General features: G+C 38.7%; 1 protein-coding gene across 1 annotated transcript; it reads right to left on the reverse strand.

Annotated features, from left to right (window-relative positions):
• Positions 1-318: 318 nt before the first annotated feature.
• LOC108672917 (protein argonaute-2) lies at positions 319-14,962 on the reverse strand. The gene is made up of 8 exons (XM_018160677.2): positions 14,837-14,962; positions 10,662-10,832; positions 8,399-8,488; positions 7,058-7,263; positions 6,812-6,883; positions 6,247-6,378; positions 5,534-5,708; positions 319-5,164 (listed from the first exon to the last, which is right to left on the reverse strand). The coding sequence occupies exons 1-8, from the start codon at positions 14,853-14,855 to the stop codon at positions 3,213-3,215; spliced, it is 2,817 nt and encodes a 938-aa protein (XP_018016166.1). The 5' UTR covers positions 14,856-14,962; the 3' UTR covers positions 319-3,212.
• Between the last annotated feature and the right edge of the window lie 1,238 nt (positions 14,963-16,200).

The following is a 16,200-nucleotide window of genomic DNA, read 5'->3' on the forward strand; positions in this document are numbered from 1 at the left end:
AGCTATGTGAGGAAATCGCTCTGAAAATACGCTGAACGCAATCGGATTGAGGAGAAACTAATTTTTCTGAAGGCAAATTGAAAATTCGAAGTTAGCTTCCGATAGTTCAGATATATCATGGCATAGAACTGACCTGCACATTAGTCATTTCCGCTGACACAACTTTTTGATGAGATTGGTGCTTTTCAAACATAATATACTTCCTGAAAAGATCATGTCAACGAGATCTTTGATGGTTGTCTAGACTAGTGTAAAATGAAGACTGCAACGCAGCGTTATTCAGAACACTCACGTTATAGGTTGAGATTCAAAATTGCAGAATTGAAAACAAATTTATTCAATTGGAGTCGTCAAACTTAGGTTCACTTATCATAGTAGCAAGGAAATGGTTATTCTATTTTAACCCAACATCAAGAACTAATCATTCCAATTCGGGACTTACTGGACTGCTGAAGAATCTGAAGCATTAAAGTAACCAAATAGATTCAAAGGTGCAACCTAGAGCGTACAGGAAATGAATGGAAATTAGGCACCAGCACTTAACAATTAACTGCATTGGATTAGCCACCAAAATCAAATTATGAAACGAGAGAAAGCTCAGAGTAGCCATGCAACCTACATCGCTTTTGCTGTGAAAAATTAAGCTTCAATTAGGAAAGTAAAAATTTTTCAACCATAATGGAAAAATTCTATGCAACACAAATACTGATACATCGCACAATTCCAAACACTCCCACCGAATTAATTGTCCCCGATACATTTCTGTCGATGTACAAAGAGAAGCGTGCCGTTTCAAAAAGAATAATAACGTTCCTATCGGATGGCAATAACTTAAATGGAAAACTGTCAGCAATTTCAGAGAAATGGGACCAGTTTTAGACCTCACATTAAAATTAATGGATGAAAATACCGAAGTAAATGACCCTGATCAAAATATTCTGCAACTAATTTATAAAGCAACCACTCCAGAAAACAATAGTGATATCACTGCACTACTGGCGATAATACATCAATTCAGGTATGCACCCAACTAAAACACCTGATTAGAAAACAATGCCGACTGCCATAATGCAAGGAAGCGCTCCAGTAAGGCAGCGCTAGGTTACGTGTTAGGTTAAACCACGTTTAACAACAAAATAATAACACACAAACTTCATATTCCTACACACTTTTGCTTAAACTGACACTAATAAAATCGAAATCTCGCGCGACACGCGTAATCATCGAGTAAAAAAGGTCAAAATATACACAAATATTGATCGCAAACAGGTATCAGGGTCAAAAGTAAAGCTCATATCGAGTAAAGCCGACATTTATGGCTCATGGCACTAGGACAATTTGACCGTAGTCATTATGCTCAGATTTTGCAGCAAAAATTTCCTGAAAATAGACGGTAAATATGGAGGAAATGCTTCCTCCTATCAAGAAACAGGAGGAAGCCGCTCGCGCATATAGCTAAATAATACATCAGTATAATCATCGCTTGCGTGAAGTTTGGGGGGCGTAAAGCTGCACGGAGATAATCTCTAACGAGAACGAAATAACGCACCAATTTAAAGAAGTTTCAGTGTAAAAACTGATCACGGCTAATTTATAGTACATTGAACAAAGAATGGTCCAATAGCTTTCAGCTAACCTGCGACGTTCGATGGAGAAGTAGTGTTACGAACTGCCGAGTCCTGCAAGCAAAAAATCTCAAACAAGAAAGGCAGTAGCGCAGCACAGACGCTGGCGCACTGCTAGGGAGCAGTGGCGAGTAATGCACAGTAAAGATTGTCGCCACCGCCACCTGTGCCCCCACGCCGCACTTTGCCACCACAGCACAGCATTCTCTCCCTACAGGGAGACTGAACATCCAGCCAGTTACAAAGAGTACAACTCTCGGCAATATCGTAGGGAAGAAATGTCACAAGCGATACACAAGCCGTGTGTCTCAGAGAAGCAACTTGACGCTGTACAAAGAATACAGCGTCGGGAACTTGAGTCAGGTACGAACACGAGGTGAGCTCTTCAAGAGCGATGTAAAGCAGCATTTAACAATTTTTGCGACGTAATAAGGTATCTGGCAAATAATAATGCACAATAGTATTCACCTACCTATCTTCGAACCTATTCCAGCATCCTAAATTTTGGGCAATAGTAATAACTGGAGTTGATTTTCTAACCAACAATAAAACCAGAGTAATAAGCGCGTACACAAGAATTGAAAGACGAGAGTACCTCAAAAAATATTCATACCACTCTCAGTGAAAGTGGAATGTTCCTGCAAACAAATGGTGGCGAATTTTATTTAGAGAATAAATTCTATGTTTTGAGATGCCGAAAAGACAGTGAAGACGAGTCAATTCTAATAATTAAATAATGAAGCAAAGGTTACGGCCAGTGAACACAGCCGCGCATCTCCATGACTCCTGCATTTCCATGAGCAGCAAGAGACTGCGTTGGCACACTCGTAGGGGAGTATATGCATTAGTAATATTGGGGGTCGTTAGAAAATGCTGTTTAAGGAGCTGAGCTGCATTAAAATAAGCACCAATCACGCGCACGTACCTAATCCACTCAAATTAAATCGCTAGCACGAAAAAGAAAAACGCCATCAATGTAATCTTAAAACTATCCCATGGTTGATCTAGCAAGGCAAGGATACCTCGACGGTGTCTTAAAAATGACACTTTAAAACAATGTTAAAAAGATATAACGTAGACGAAGAAATACTGTAACTAGTTCAGAGATTTCAGGCAAGGTATTACATCGGATGTTAAAATCACACAAATAAACAAGGGCTTTCAATTAGATTATTTCCATAATAATAGAATTCCTTGGGTATTGTACTAATGGTCAAAGAAATTGCTAAAATCGAGCTCCGTTCTTAAAATAGGTTTATTTTGTATTGTACTGAGGCCAACTGATAAACACTCGAAACTTCTCTTCGTCATACCGCACTCACAAGCAACAGTTTGCTTATAAGCCGCCTTCAATGCTGATATTTTCTGGACTCAGCCACAGTAAGACAGGGGGAGAAACTTGTTAGCTGCATCAATTAACAGCTGAAAGGGAGAAACACCGAGCTCAGTGCCCTAAACCAAATTTCAGCACTGCAGGTAGAGCACAAGTCTAGTACAATGGTAGGGCTAACACTGCATCGCTGGGATTTGTTTCTATTGCTGTAAAAGTTGCGCATGTGGTCACAAAACGAGCCAGCCATGCTCAGATTAGGCGAAGTACATAACTTTGTTGGTATCATTGTGTACTGTGACGGCTCTAGCCATGGCAGTAGGGGTGCGGTCTTCGCTGTTGCCACTTTGGTGAGAGCCTTCGCCGCTGTCGTGTTCCTTTTCCACGAGATGGTAGCGCGCCCTGAACGCCACGAGATGCGCGTAGTAAGCAGGTGCCGGGATAGACACTGAACGTGTGCAACGTACGTAGGTGTGGCAGAGCTGGTAGGTGAGGCATTGGAGCTCATCACTGTCGAAGTGATTATCGTCCCACAGAACATGGTAGTGCGAAGGGCGACTCGTACCCTGGATGCCCTGGTGAGAGCAAAGGTAGAAATCAAACTCCGTGGGGTGAGTAATGCCAACGTCCACGGTGGTACCGGCCGGAATATTGCCCGACTTGCCACTCTGCTCCTTTTTGTCGGAGCAGAAAAGCCGCGTGTGATGGCGCTTTTGTACAGCAATGTAAGTGATGCCGGGCTTGTAGTCAGCCTCGAGTTTGATGCACGCCTCCCTCATGGCAGTGAGCTCATGCTGCAGCACCGTCTGGAACTGGCCTTCACTTACACCGTCGCGGTACAAAATTACGCGGTTGGGCTTGAATCTCGTACATTTGTAGAACTGAATCAACAGCTCCTTCACCATGGACGAGAATTCAGTGATGACTTCTTCCTTGCCTTCTCTAATGCCTCCGACCTGGCGATGTTGCTGTACCCTGACAGTTGCTGCGTAGCGAGAAGGATGAGCATCCATACTACCGACCACAGCAGCGATGGAGGGCTTTTTGTTATCTCCTGCTGGAGGATGCGTCACATCCGCGCCTAAAAATATCACGGGCTCGTTGAACACCTTTGGTCGAATGCCAGGGACGAGAATAGAGTTGATGCCGCCCAATTTGACGTTTATTTTCAAGCACAAATTGGACAGCGTTTGTGGGGAGGTTTTGTTAACATTTTTTGCTTGCACGCACTGAGTTGCCATTCCCAATACTGTGTCACCAACGCGCTTCACTTCTGCATAAACAGGCGTTTTACCGGGTAGTACCACACACACTAGTTGCAGGCCAGCAAAATTGTTCTTGAGGTAGCGGAACATGGGTTCCACTTGGTCAGGACCAGTGGCGTATTTACAAAAACATGGCTGCCCAATAATGGGCATACCGGCGTCGTTGCTGATCTTCTGTAATTGAGTCGTGAAGTTGCGCAAATTGTCTTCTTTGACTGTGCGCTGAGGAGCAAAGCAAGCGATAGCCCACACCCTAATCTCCACGCCCGTGTAGAACTGCTTGCCGCGCATGTCCCACACGCCTTGATTCGGCATCGCCTGCTGCCGCGTGCGGCCTCCGTACTGCAGACGAGGCGGAGGCAAAACACGTCCGCGCACCTCCATCATGGCGGTGCTGATGGTCAGCCCAAACTCCCTCATATAGGGATCGTTGTTAAAGTCCGCTTTCCTCACAAGATTGTTGATCTCTCTTTCACGATCAGGCGCTGAACGAGCAGTTGCTTTGATCATGGTGCTCGTCTGCATATCCGTGAGCTTTTTGATGCACCTTTGACCAGCTACGATATTGCAGACCTCCAGTGGCAGGTAGGTGTGCTTGTGTTCCTGCCCAACCTGCAGGCACGGCAAGTGCGGGAAACGGAGCCTCATTCTGTATTTGTCCAAGAAGTACTTGGCAACAGTGCATTCCACAGTCTGCCCATTCTCAAGCTGCAGTGGGAATGATTGCATCTGAGCCGGGCGGCGGGTCACGTTGCAAACACGATATTTGCGGCGCATCGTGCCGCAGTGAGTGATCTCAATTTTCAGGCCTTTGATTTCTTTGGTGAACTTAACTCTCTGAGAGTCGGTGAGAGGCTTGCGTTGTTCATTAATCTCCCTTATATCCAACACTTCACACATGAACTCAATAACAGCCTGAGCCTTGTAGAACGCGGTGGCTGACACTGAAATGTAGTGAAAAACAAAATAATTAACAGAGAAAACTCATCAACTTCTTATTACACGGAAATTTTTTTTATTTATTTAATTATTAGTGTTTATGAGATATACGTTTCATAAATACTAGGAGATAAATTACAAATAAAAACAAATAAGAGAAATCTTCAGAGACTGCAAGCAAAAATTCAATTGATGCCTACGTTGATAATGCCCATCTGTACAAGAGATAAACCTTAATATTCGCAGTAACGGCAAATACTGCACAAAAATTCAACATGTAATCGCTTGCCAACAAATGTATTCAAACTATATTGACATCCTGATGCTGCATTTGGACAAGTTAAGAAACAATGTTCATGTATCATTGCAATCACCGTCAATATTGAGCATCATTTTCCACTGGGATGGTCTGACGCTTTGATGAAAACCAAACCACACTTCACGTCCTCCTCCCAGGGGATGGTAGTAGCCATCAGGGGCGGAGAAAAACGAGCGTCCCACAGGGGTGTAGGTCATAGAAGGAAGATGCCTCATCACAACATCCAGAGCCTGACACATAATTAAATTATGGTATAGTGAGTAAAATGAGTAAAATTAACAAATAATGTTAAACGATTAGTAAATAAAATAAGGGAAGCCCGGAGCCAACTTTATAGGCTTTATGGCCAATAACTCATCATCATTAAGTAAACCTATGTGTACAGACAAATAGTAAAGCACACGATATAAATAACAAAATTACTTGAATATTTTTAAAGAATATTGACGAGTTGGGAAGTAAGAAATGTGAAAAAATGCTTCCTAGTAGCAAACAAGTAAAAAGTGGGCACATGGGCAAGCTATTCAATATAATTCAACCTCAATTAAACATTCGTACTTACCAAACACAGAAAATAATCTACCTTAGTTTTCTCTTGAATAACAAAACGACCATCATAATTAAGAGTTGATTTTTTTGAAGGAAGACGATTGATAAACCAAGAAGCTCAAACCCTAGAACAAATCAACGGAAGTTGTGTAGATGGAAAAAATTGTCATGTAGACGTACAAAAAAAAAAAAATGCTACATAGATGGAGCCAGTGTTACCTGGATGGCATCGAAGGGGATGGTACGAGTACGACCTTCAAGCGCCTCTTCGAGCGTGTAAAGGTTCACTTGTGCCAGCCACTTCATTGCCACCTTGAACACGCGGTCCCGCCCGTCTCCAGGCAGCGTCACCTGTAGAACAATTCACAAGTGTGAAAAATTACATCATGAATAGCCACTTCATTCTAGGTACTAATGTACCAGCTCAATTCCTAGATTACTCTTCATTTTAATATTTCAGAACATGAAACTTTCCGTGACCTGGTATGCTTCTGTGATACATAGATTCATAGATTGGCAGCCAGTTGCTGAACCAGTATAATTGCTTTGGTGAAAATAAATAATATGACTTCAAGATATAGGAGCTTCACAGTATGCTTTCTAATTTAATCCCTCTAGGTACTTTAAATAGGATTCTCGAGCAGAAAATTTCTCTAAGAAATAGGAACTGAAGAATTTTTTTTAGTTCCTACACACACTACAACTATGAACAGTGGACTGTAATTTCCAACAAAGCTTTAAGAACAAATTAATGAAAGGTCCTAAGATGAGCAGCAAGACTCACCTCGAGCTCCATTTTTTCATTGATGGGCAGTGGATCACGAGTGTAGAGGTTGCTGCGGCCGTCGAAAACAGGCTGAAACATATCAATCATTTCCATGAATTGAACACTTTATGATGACAATAAAATAAAGACAATTTTCAAAAACTTCAAATTTCTTTACAGACTTGGCACGAAGTGGATAATAGAGATGCATACATATAAATATTAGGTAATACACCAATTATCTTTCTTCTAACATTAGCTCACTTTGAGGTTGCTGAAGATCCTGGGGAAAGACTGGACCATAGTCTCGATGATCTCCCTGTTGACTTTGCGGGGGCACTTGTCAGGCTGGATACTGACGTCGTAATGCTGCACGTAGCCTCGAGGCATGGAGATTTGGAAGTGGTTAGCTCGCAGTGTGATGAGTCGACCTTCTCTGCCCAAGTTTGGGCGCCGAGGAGCCACAAAAGCTGAACAAAAAGTAAGGTTAATAACGCATTTTAACAGCACATTAAATTCACCTGAACATTCAACATTGAAAGCAAATGACATCAAACCGAACATTTAAAATCTCTGAACTTTTACACATTAATCAGGTTTACATATGTATTTGCTTGAAAATACCTACTTCATATTAGAGATATTTCACGCCGAAAGTAAACATGATAAGCTCAGTAAAATCACAATACTATTTTCAAAAGGATATTTTCTTATAGTCATAGCAACACGTGACACGCTTGTCTTGAATGTAATCTAATCTATCAAGGTTTTACCATGAATTGTAAATTTGTATTATATTGAGTGTCCTCATACACACTTCTGCTCGAATATTTGCATCCTTTTTCAACAAACAAATAGTGACAAGCCTCAGACACATGGTTAATAATTGGCCAAATAAGATGTGAGAATTTCTCTGAATCATACATAATTTATTCAGAACAGCATCGCTGATAAATATTAGTTTCCTGTAGTAATCGGTCCAGCATTCGACACATGAGGGGGTCTTGAATTCAAGTTTCAAAAACTAAAAACTTTGAGTAGTAATCAAAAATGATAACTTTGATTATAACTGCCATAACCTCAACTTATCAAAGAATAATTTTAGTTAATACATCTATGAGAAATTAAGGCACAATCCTGCTCAAAGAGAAATACCATTAACTGAGCTCCAGTTAAAGACTACAGAGGCCATGTTCACATATTCATAGGCTTCAAACAGTTACAGACACCACAAGAGAACTTAAGACAGTTTAAAACATCAACTTTATTTGAAACATTGACGACATACTTTTATCACTAACAATTTAATTAAATGCTCAATATTAGGGAATCGTAAGTAAGTAATTACATACAGTTAGACAATCCTTGTCAACGTAGTAAAAATAGTTACGGGTTCACTTAGTATGAACAATTAAATAAGACCTGACACCTGAGGGTACTACATATACTATCAATAAATGCTGAAGTGTTCAGAGCAGCCCAAGTACCCATAGCGGTAAATTCCTCGTCTGTGATTGGTGGGTTTAGCTAGAAAAGCCTGCAGTGATTGGCTGACAGAGTTATGAAGACGTAACATTTTGGATAGTAAGGCATCTGATGACTCACTGGGCAGATCAGGAGGAAGAAGAGCAGCTGCAGCAGCACCAACATTGCTCTGGGCCTGGTCGCCAACAGCTAAAGCTGCCTGAGTTGCACCTGGGATACACATAGCTCGTTAGATCAATCAATGTAGATCACATCAGGAATAGAACTAAACTAATTATCAGTGGAGATAACCATATTTTTCATTATTTTTACAGAATTTCTGGCTCATATTTGTAACTTTAGAATTGATGTTTTTAGCACAATACATCAAGTATTTTAAGAAAGAAACCTTATTAGTTGAAGTGATAATAAACAATATCTTAGGTTCTAAAGCAAGACAACTTCAGTGGTAACAACAGTAGGCCAATTTTTACTGCACTTCATCTTCATTTGACTACAGTATAAAAATATCTATTTTAATGCAGGACTGCATTAATGAGCATAACTACTCTTTTTTATTATTGCTGCATTATATTATTATTGCCCAGCACTGGTTTATTACTTTTCCTGGCAAATTCCTCCTAATGGGGAAAGCAATGCCGGAGTCTGAATGCTAATAACTGAGTTAGGGACTGATTGTTTTTTGCGGATAGGGGTGCTGGGTGTAAATGCATGGGGAAGTAGAGGGAGGATGAATGTTTTATGTGTGATGAGATGGTAGGGAAACAATGGAGCACCAGCTTATGATTGAATAATATACGTTTAAAAATTACTTTTTAAAGACAACACTTCTAAAGAATCCAGTGTCTCCAATGTTAAAGATGTACAATGAATTTTTTCATTTTATTTACAAATATTAAAAAATTAATTTTTCAATTTTGTTAATTTATATTTTTTTCAAAATTATTTATTCTGTCAATTGTTTCATACATTGCCTCCGACTTCACACAAGTGTGCAAAATTTCGGATCAATTGGACAGGTAAAAGTGTGTCAAATATCAGTTATGAGATTTGTAGCTGACAAAATTATTTTTTAAATTTTTTAATATGGAAAAATAAAATTTGCTTTTAAAATCATTTATTTTGTCATTTGATTCTTGCATTGTCTCCAACTTTACGAAAGTGTGCAAAATTTCATATTGATAGGATAAGAAGAAGTGTGTTAAATTTTGATTATAAGATTTGTAGCAGACAGACAGACAGACAAACAAACAAGAAGTGAAGTTAAAGAGAAGTGTTGTAAAAAGAGCAGCACAAGAGAGCAAGACAGCTGATGATGGAAGCTATTTTGAATGAGGTGATGAGGATAAAGGTTATGAAAGATGGAGTGGCATAAGGTGAGAGTTGGCTGGCAGTGAGTGTGGGTTGGTCAAAAAGACGCAAACATCAAGAGCGCAAAAAATATGAAAAGAAAGAGGAGGCAGAGATAGGAGAATGCCATAAATAGAGTCATGACTAGAGAAGGAAAAATATGTGAGCACCAACTATTAGAACATTCCTCTCCTTTGTCTTTGAGTAATTAATGTTTACTAGTGTAAACCTTTCAGAGAATAGTTTTTTATTCAAAATGTTTTAGCCTTGTAGAAGGAGTGTCCTTTGTATTTTTTTAAAGTATGACTATAAATTCAGCAGCCTGACATGAGGTCTCCACACTCCCAATTCAAGCCTTAAAAGTAAAAGTCTAACTTTGTAAGATCCCATGCTCCCTTCTTGTGGGGATAATTGCTGGAGCTAAAGAAAAGCACTCTGGTGTAACTTCTTTAATGTTATTTTTAGGAACGCTAACAATGAATTCTTCAGCTTGATATAGAACACTTTAAGATACGCTCTACCATAATACAGGAAGCGTTTGTTTATTCAATAAGCAATCCAAGCATCCGATTATGTTAATTTATATAAATTGTCTAGAAAGATTTTAAATTAATAGATTGTAGTTATATAGTATAATAATGTTATAAAAAGTCATTTGCCTATTCTGCCACATTTGCATCAATATAAAATATACACATTTAAGATTTTTAATGAATATTCTTGGACATCATCCTTTCTACAACTAATAAAATATATAATTTGACACTACATTCGTCACTTGTATGGTAAAATCTATTTGAAATAGTGCTTAAATATTTGAAGCTGAATGCATATGTATTGCCAGCGCCTATAATAATTACCCTGTGGTATACATTAAACCCACTTTGTAGGCAACATGGAAAAAGTTCTACAGACTACCAGTGTATAAGAAAATAAATAACCCAAATAGATTAAATCCCACACAAAACTTGAATTGAAATATATGCAACAAAATCATTATCACACAAAAGAACAACAAAAACCATGTAAATACCTGGGGGCTGATGGGGAGGCACAATAGTGGTGATGGCAGGTCCTTGCGGCTGTGTTGCGAGAGGAGTTGTGGGCGGAAGTGATGGCGCGAGGGCACGGGCCGGCCCTCCTGGACCTCCAGGCCCAGTGCCTCCTCCGCCAGTGGCGGGAGAAGCACTGGGAGGACCAGGAGCTGCACATCAATCATAATTTTATTATAAGTGAATATTGATGAAAGAATCATAGATTCATCAGGTTCAAATTGACATCAATCAGGCAGGCATAAGATTTATAAGATGGAAATATATCATAGGACTCATAGTGGTAAAAAAAATGCTCAAGTATGCAAGTCTAGTGGCACAAAAAAATGGTTTTTCAAGCAATCTTTTTAGGAATTTCATCTATATTATAACATGCATCCAGGATTCATAAATGTACTTGGTGCCTTTTGGATGATGGACTTCAGGCAGAAAAATATTAGGTTTAGTTTGATTTCACACAATTGTCAAGTATACATGCCATCAAACAGCAAGTCTAGCTGGCAACACTTATGAGATATAACAAGATCAGGTTAACAACTTTATACACCAAGGACTGAGGCAACATAATCACAACTTTCTCATTTTCTAAATATGCTCAGTAGTGGGGCATTTATTCTAGATTTTGTGTTAAAATCAATAGTTATATATATGTATTAAAAGATCAAGTGAAAAATTCCACTTTGAATCTTTGGAAAACTTATCCAATAGTTTGTGAGTGAAATAATCAATTACTGATATTTTTTATATACAAGTGAAAATGAGTTTTTCCTTGATTTTCAAATCAGGAATCAGGCTAGATCTTGGAGTAAGAGAAGCCACTTAGGTTGAGACTAACATCTTCAGTCTTTGGGTATTCTTAAGGCATCTTTACTAAATTAGGGTAAACGCACCATATTCCGACACCTCCAGGACATGGCAAGAAATAAATGGCTATAAATAGATCACAGTTTGCCGCAAATAGAGTTCTGATTGGTTTACATCACAGCACCACACTACGCGCCAGCAATGATGAAACGTAACAAACTGTTGCTATATTTACTTAAAAGCCTTTAGAATTCAAATCTAAAAAATTGCTGAATTCCGACACTGTGTGTGACAAAATGCAGCATATTGCAAGACTAATTTCGGCACCGCTTTAAAATCATAATTCCTAATTCGGACACCCTGTGTTTGAATTCCGACACCCTGTGTGAGCTGTGTCAGAATACGACACTCTGTCACGGCTGTGTGTTGTAATTCCAACACCGCGTTGGAATTAGTTTTAATGTGTCTAAAACTGTCTCTTAAATCAATCATCTATTAATTTATTTACCACTTAAAATCAGCAAATACAAGTATAATTAAAGGTTTCCTAATATATTCACAGACTTATTTAAAAATCTCAAACCATAATATTCTTTCTACAAAAACAGTCTTTCACTATTTAGTAAAGCAAGGTCAACTATCAACTTTCATATGTGTTTTGATGTTCTCACTAGTTGACTTGGACTTTCGCTCTGCGGATCTTAACATGTTCCGCTAGACCTAGTGTTCTGTGGAAATCTTGTGCGCAATAGTATGATGTCACCATTTTGACCATCTACGCATGCGTGGAACTAAGAAAAAGCTTAATATAAAGGAAAAAGTTGAGGGGTATCAGAATTACCCACAGTGTCCCAATATGGTGCATTTACCCTATGCAGCTCCTGTCAGGCTGTCAAAATCAAATGGTGATGGTCTTACACATCAGAATTTAATGTCCTCATTGATTGGAAAACCATCTGTTCAAATTGATAATTAGCCACAGCCATATAGTAGTAGATAATATTCCATTAACAAGTTTGATAGACAAGTCACTGCTCCAACTTGCAATATTCTTTTAACACTTGACTAAGTTTACTTGATCATCAATGCAGCTCAGACGGTCAGACCTATTAAGTGGCAAGTAAATTCAAAATATTAGGCAGAATTTTTTCAAAATTTTGTTATTTAGTAAAAATTTGGTTAAAGGCCTTGAAAATAGAGAAAAAATACCACAAACATGGATATTTCTATCTCATTCAAAGGTAGTTTTTGCCTAATTTCATGGAATTAGTTGCCAGTTTAGATACACTTAATTTTCTTGCTAAGTCAATACCAAATCCCTAGGCTATTCCAGTTATAATTTGAAATATTAGACAAAAGTTTCCTAAATTGCAGGAAAAAATAATTTTTTCACAGGTTATTCAAACAAAAATAGACCATTGTTCTTATTTCTATAGTAGGTATGTGCACAAAGTACGCTTGACCGTAAACAATGCTGGCAAAATGGCGGACAGCCACTTTCCGCATCGGCGCGCGTAAGGTATTTAATTTTGAAAGTCCCGCCAAAATGTTAGCTTAATTTGATTGACTTTTGTTTGGAAACAAACTAAAAAAACTTGAACAGTAGCCTGAGATCATGGCTGAAGCTTCTTAACCGATGTCATAATTGTCATTTTTTACGTCATTGATATCATTCTGGAACCAACGTAAGTAACTAAGGAATTTCCCAGTTCAAATATTTATTGATATATTTATATCAATTTCAAAACTTTACGCATTTCTAAAGGGAGTTGTGATGAGACCATGGGAGTCGAACCGTTGAGTTTAGACCATTGCAACTTGCAACAGGGGCCCAAGGGCCAAGGGCATGGGGCCTTGCGAAGGGTTAAGACCGCGGACCCATGGTCAGGAAGATGTGCCAGGTGCGCGGGAATTTATTTTGTCATTTTAACAACCTGCGCGGTGTGCCGTACTACGTTGGTAAAAAAATGCGCCGTGCACCGTACTTTAGAAAGCTAAAATAGTTCTACTATTTTAGTCTACCATTTCTTCTAAAAATAGCTCTACTATTTTAGTCGACAATATACGCGAGTCGAACTCACAATAATAAAATGTAAGACATGTCCGGGATACTTCTGACTCTTCCGGTTGTCCGCCTTGTCGGATACGGAACGTACGGTAATTGTAAACTCCGGCTGTTATACATACGAAATGTAAAAAGACGGTGTTCAGTGTTGCCATATGACTTTGGAGAAAATTTCTTCTAAAATAAAGATGGCCGGGATTGCACAAACACATGCACGAAGATAATCAATTTTCGTTACATTGCGCCAACTGTGCACAGCAATAGCTTAAAAAAAGTGAAAATGCGCAGGAAAATTCACCAAAAACATACATCATCCTGAGTGTGGACGCGGACCGCCGCACGGCGGTGGACCGACATAAGTACCTCTCTTCATACTAGTCTGGAAAAGTCCTATTTTTGTCTGAAATATCGCGGCTCTAATATCATATAATTTCAGTAGGTATGAAATCTCGCGGCTCGAATGTCATAAATTTTTGTTTGATTAAAAAATCGCGGTTTGCACTTCGCAAACATGTCATTTCATAAAATTTTCAACTTCCGCAATCCGCATTGCTTTATACAAGCAATCAAACAAGCTGAAGATGGGCGCGGTGACAGCGGGGCTGATCATGCAATCTATAGTTTATGGTCGGTCATGGCTGCCTGAGCCATAGTTTATGATTGGCCACGGACGCCAATTTAAGGTTGATGTGGCTGATGGAGAGCTTGAAAAGACGCCGATATCTCGAGCTAAAAGGCCCTACTCTACAGCCTGGGTTTCACAAGCTGTCAGCTGTGGCCTGTGAGTGTGAGATGATCAAACTAGAACTTATCAAGAAGTACACAAGTCACAGCTTGATGGAACATTTTTGTTGACAATTTTAGGGGGGTTATTATATCTGCCAGTGCCATGAATCTTAATAGCTATTACAGTTGAATCCTGCATTACTGGCCTACACATAGGACAAATGTTCTTGTAAGTTGCAGAGGAAAAAGCAAAGCCAAAGGGGACTGCTGAAGTGAGTGAAGTCTCTTGTTTGCTCCCATAAATTGGTTTCATGAATTCATGGGAACTAATAATAATATATTGCGATTTACAACTCAGTTACATGTTAAGCTGAAATTAAAAAACATTCTGATACCTATGAACCTTTGGCAAAGTAAAGTTGAGAAATACTTGTAAAAAATAATTAACTACGCAAGTTCAAAAATACATGAAATCGTTCATAAACAAAGAACAAGGATATATTTTCGATTCAATAAAAATCGAAGAAACAAAATCAATTAACTAGAAGTCAATGCACTTACGCTGCCCAACGGGGTACATAAATTCAACTATTGTAATGATTGAATTATCAGCACATAAAAATGTTTGCAGCACGACTATAGGTGAAACTATTCAACCTACTTCCCGGACATGATGAATACACCTAAGTTCTGATGTTCCAATAACGCGAATGTAGTAAACATTCGTATTCGAATATATATTGAAATTAGCAATATGCATCATGTTAACAAAAAAGTTATTTATGTAAATTCCCGGATAAGAAATAATTTTAATATTCCAAAGATTATTTATTGATCGGTAGACAAGTTTTTGAAGAGTTTAGTGAGAAATCAGAAATGACAGGAGCTTTCACTCCATGAGGTTTTTTTGTTCACGATAAATAGTTTCTTTTGAGATTTGCATTTATAACTTAATGAAAAATATATTAGAGCAAATTTTATTTCGAGCTGCAAGATATTGAGTATATAGAGATGGAAGCAAGGTTCCCAATCAATATCAACGTTTATTAGTAATGTTCCTTGCATCAAATTAACATTTTGATCATTAATGTCCCCCATTCAAACAACATTATAAAATAATTCTCACAGTGAAATATATGCGCATTTTATTATTGTAATTAATCCCACTAGCGTATATGAGGGTGAGTCACCACAAGTATCGATTCGGTCTGAACGTGAGTGTAAGAAGGCCAAACGGACGTTGCGGCTGCAGTGACTAATATTGTTAGGTTTTATCATCAAATAAATAATTGGATTGATCAGTTGAGAGGACGGGTAATCGAACCTATGAAGGCAGCGCTTGCTGGAGTTTTTGTGACGTGATCAGCATGGGCGAGAGTTTTAAACTTTATGTTATGTGCAAGTAACATTTGTCAGTCTACATTATGTAATTATGAAATATCATAATGTATAGGCCATATTTTCAGTCTAGGTCATATTTTCAGTCATAACAGCCTCCCTGATAGCATCGTTGACGCTCCGAGTATGAACATTTTCAAAAACAGACTAGACGAAGCTATGCAGGAGCATATGTTCAGTCTTAAATTGCCTAGCAAATTACGGACCAGGCAATAAGTCCAGACGAAGCTATGCAGGAGCATATGTTCAGTCTTAAAATGCCTAGCAAATTACGGACCAGGCAATAAGTCCAACAGCTATCTCAATCAATCGTCAGCTATGGAAAGATCGGGTTCCAAAGGCCGGATCCCATGTGAATCAAGTCACGAAAAGTTCATGAATCGGCAACAGGCCATGGGCCTATTTCTTCAACGCCGACACTTCTATTCTATTCTATTATAGGTGATTTCAGTCATCTATGCAACCCAAATTTCATTAATTATGATCCAATACATGCGAGATTAAATACACAGTTTTATAAATGTTGT

The sequence above is a fragment of the Hyalella azteca genome, unplaced genomic scaffold, assembly GCF_000764305.2.
Source record: "Hyalella azteca isolate HAZT.00-mixed unplaced genomic scaffold, Hazt_2.0.2 contig2982, whole genome shotgun sequence".
NCBI lineage: Eukaryota > Metazoa > Arthropoda > Malacostraca > Amphipoda > Hyalellidae > Hyalella > Hyalella azteca.